General features: G+C 49.5%; 1 protein-coding gene across 1 annotated transcript in view; it reads right to left on the reverse strand.

The window, feature by feature from the left end:
- The window catches only part of LOC102261471 (arylsulfatase F), an 18057-nt gene that overhangs the window by 10464 nt on the left and 3644 nt on the right, over window positions 1-3949 (reverse strand). The window contains exons 3-4 of the mRNA XM_014539396.1: window positions 3500-3621; window positions 1879-2001 (exon numbers count right to left, since the gene is read on the reverse strand). Of these exons, the coding sequence (XP_014394882.1) occupies window positions 1879-2001; window positions 3500-3621 (245 nt within the window). The remainder of the gene's footprint in view (window positions 1-1878; window positions 2002-3499; window positions 3622-3949) is intronic.

Below are 3949 nucleotides of genomic sequence, written 5' to 3' on the forward strand. Positions count from 1 at the left end.
CAGCAGGTGGACATCCCCCGAGGGGTCCCAGACTGCGAGAGGGCACAGGCCAGGCTGAGGGACCACCCCGAGTGCACACATTTTTGTGCACCGGGCCTCTAATATATATATATCCTAATATATAAAAACCCAGGGTATATAATGACTGAAGGCTCGACCGATAAGAAGTCAGTCCTGCAGTCAGTGCTGGGTTGCCGTGGCAGTTGGGGGTGATCAGGCCAGCAGGGGAAGGCAGTTGAGGGCGATCAGGCCGGCAGGGGGAGGCAGTTGTGGGCGATCAGGCTGGCAGGGGAGGGTAGTTGGGGTCAATCAGGCCAGCAGTGCAGGGCAGTTGAGGCGATCAGGCCAGCAGGCGAGGGTAGTTGGGAGCGATAGGGCTGGCAGGAGAGTAGTTAGGAGTCAATCAGGCCAGCAGGGGAGCGGTTAGGGGATGAGACATCCCCCGAGGGGTCCCAGATTGGAGAGGGTGCAGGCAGGGCTGAGGGACACCCCGCCCCATGCACGAATTTTGTGCACCAGGCCTCTAAGTATAAATATATATGGTGACATATTTATGTATTTCAGTTCTCTATTCTATGTTTCGAAATGTTATTTGCTATTTTTTCCTATCACTTCATATGATTATGATGATGATTATTATTATTAAATATATTTTGTTGATTTTTTACAGAGAGGAAGGGAGAGGGATAGAGAGTTAGAAACATCGATGAGAGAGAAACATCGATCAGCTGCCTCCTGCACACTCCCTCCTGGGTATGTGCCCGCAACCAAGTTACATGCCCTTGACCAGGAATCGAACCCGGGACCCTTGAGTCTGCAGGCCGACGCTCTATCCACTGAGCCACACTGGTTAGGGCATATGATTATTATTTTTAACCGTGTCTTCATGGTTTCTTCCTCAGTACTTCCACAGTCCTTGCGTTATTTTGTCTTTCTCTTTCATGGATGCTGTGTCCCTTGGACGCTTGTGTAGACCATGTGAATGGCCTTTGAGGCTTCCACCATGTGAATGCGAGTTCACTTTTTGAATAATAAGGATTATATGTCACGGGAGGGGGGCATTGGGATTTCAGAGACGCTTAAGTGGGGCATGGCCAAGAAAATGTTGGGGACCATGGCTTTAGACCATGGCTATAAGGTGCAGATATTTCTTTTTACAGAATTAAAACTCAACCTTCCATAAAGAGTCAATGATGGTGCCTGGGCTCGGCTAACATGGCTCAGTGGTTGAGCGTCCACCTATGAACCAGGAGGTCAGGGTTCGATTCCCGGTCAAGGGCATATGCCTGGGTTGCGGGCTCCATCCCCAACAGGGGGCGTGCAGGAGGCAGCCGATCCATGATTCTTCTCCATCATGGATGTTTCTCTCTCTTTCTCTTCCTCTCCCTTCCTCACTCTGAAATCAATAAAAATAGATTTTTTTTTAAAAAAAGCTAATGATGCTAATGCTAATTGTGTGTCCTTGGGTGGACTCATTACATGTCTTAAATGATGCCTGGTAGATGAGATGCAGGATTTCGGAGCCTGCAAAGAATAATGAGAGAGAGAGAGAGAGAGAGAGAGAGAGAGAGAACCATCCTAAATCTTCATCATAGAGCATCTTGACCTGTGCAAAAATTAAGGACACACAGGGTGACCCGGAAACATGTGGGATGAACATCTGGAAAGACCTGGGGTGAGGTGGGAAGGTGTCTTGTGTCATGGCTGAGCTATGTCTGCAAAGGATGGGTTTATATAATTTAGGACACACCGTGCGTGTGTGTGTGTGTGTGTGTGTGTGTGTGTGTGAAGGGAGCTTCGTTCATTGCAGGTCGCCAGTGAGCCAAGCGCAATGATGACAGAGACTTCTGGAGGAGGCAGAGAGCAATGGCTGCTTACCGATGATCGCCGTGCTGTATCCCTGCTCCTTGACCAGGTGTGCAAATGTGGTTTCGTTACGCGGGAGTCCAGAAAGGGCCGCGAGAGAGACGATGACCCGGTCGTTTCCATTGGAAACCATTCCTAAAGGGGATGGACAAACACGACCCAGGTGGACACCAGGAGTAGGTAGGTGCTCATCGCGGGAAGAGGGAGCGAGTCCTGCCTGGAGGGTGGAGAGCTTGGAAGGTGGGCAGAGGACGAACGGGGCAGAGGTATCAAGGTGTCGGGGAGGAAATTGTGTTCTCCAAAGACAAAACTCACACGGGTCCATAATGCAAAACCCCTTTAAACCCTTGTGTGCAAACACACAGACACACATACACACCCATGACACCTTCAGATACACCCCAACCCACTGTCCTACTTCCATAGACAATGGCTGATGGAACATCTAACCTGCACCTGCCCTCAACTGGGGCATCTATGACCCAGAAAAGAAGTCGAGAAATGAAATCTTGCTGGGCTGGTGTGGCTCAGTGGTTGAGCTTGGACCCATGAACCAGGAGGTCCTGGTTTGATTCCCAGTCAGGGCACATGCCTGGATTGTGGGCTCGATCCCCAGTAGAAGGCGTGCAAGAGGCAGCCGATCAGTGATTCTCTCATCGTTGATGTTTCTATCTCTCTCCCTTCTCCCCTCTCTCTAAAAATCAATAAAAACATATTTAATAAAAAGAACAAGAAAAATGAAATCTTATGGAGACTTCAAACTTTTGTGTTTCTACTAGAAATTTTTCCTAATAATAAAGTCTAGTTCTATTTGTAGGACAGATGTATAAGCTCATTTCCTGGCCAGAACCTGAAGTTGGGGCATCTCGGAAGAGTAGACACATTGGTTTTGAACCCCTTATGACTAGAATTGATGTCAAGTAGGTGGGTGGGACCAGTCACCCTGAGACTGAAGACTCATAATTCATGAGCAAGGAAGGGAAGAAAGCAAATGAAGTTTTTGAAGGATTCAGGAGCAGAAGAACACCCCGAGATTGCCAACAGGTGTCCCTGGTGGGTGGTTAAAACTGGGGAGACTTTGCTTAACCCCATTGGCAGTGATGCCAGGATCCTGGGTGCATTGAACATTCTTGAGCAATCGAGTTAGGCCTGGACAGTTCTCCAAACGGGTCCATCCTGACTTCCTTCCAAAATACGGGCCAACTCAGGGAGTGGATACAAAATTGAGTAACTCGGAACAAAGCAGGTAAAGAGAAAAAAAAAACACACAAACATTTTCAGACAAAACTAGGTCAGGAAGTCTCAGTGAGCCAGCTGCTCAGATAAAAATCAGGAGAGCAAATCAGGGCAGGAATTCTCAGAGAGTGAGTGCCTATCTTTTTTATTTTTATTTATTTTTTAAAAAAATATACTGTTATTGATTTCAGAGAGGAAGGGAGATGGAGAGAAAGACAGAAACATCCATGATGAGAGAGAATCATGGATTGGCCGCCTCCTGCACGCCCCCGACTGGGGATGGAGCCCACAACCCGGGCATGTGCCCTGAGCGGGAATCGAACCGGGAACCTCCTGGTTCATAGGTCGACGCTCAACCACTGAGCCACACTGGCCAAGCCCCCAATTCTACACACACCTGATCGGATCGGGTACCTTCCCGTGAGGAAAGCGGACCGGCTTGGGGTGCACAGGGAGGCGGCGGCGATGTGCTGGGTCAGTTGGACACCATCTCTGGCTAAGCTGTCGATGTTGGGGGTCCTGGGAAGAGAGGTGGAGGGGATGCTGAAGAATTGGGGTGGGAGGAGGGAGGAAGAGAGAGAGAGAGAGAGAGAGAGAGAGAGAGAGAGAGAAAGAGACATAGAGACATAGAGAGAGGGCGGGGAGGGAATGGTGGGGAGGGAGTGACAGAGGCAGAGACAGACAGAGAGACACAGAGAAACACACACACACACACACACACACACACACACACAGATCTGAAGGTTAAAAACATCTGTTTTCGCCCTGACCGGTGTGGCTCAGTGGATAGAACGTCGGCCTGGGGACTGAAGGGTCCCGGGTTTGATTCCGGTCAAGGGCATGTACC

The sequence above is a fragment of the Myotis brandtii genome, unplaced genomic scaffold, assembly GCF_000412655.1.
Source record: "Myotis brandtii unplaced genomic scaffold, ASM41265v1 scaffold2150, whole genome shotgun sequence".
Classification (NCBI taxonomy): Eukaryota; Metazoa; Chordata; class Mammalia; order Chiroptera; family Vespertilionidae; genus Myotis; species Myotis brandtii.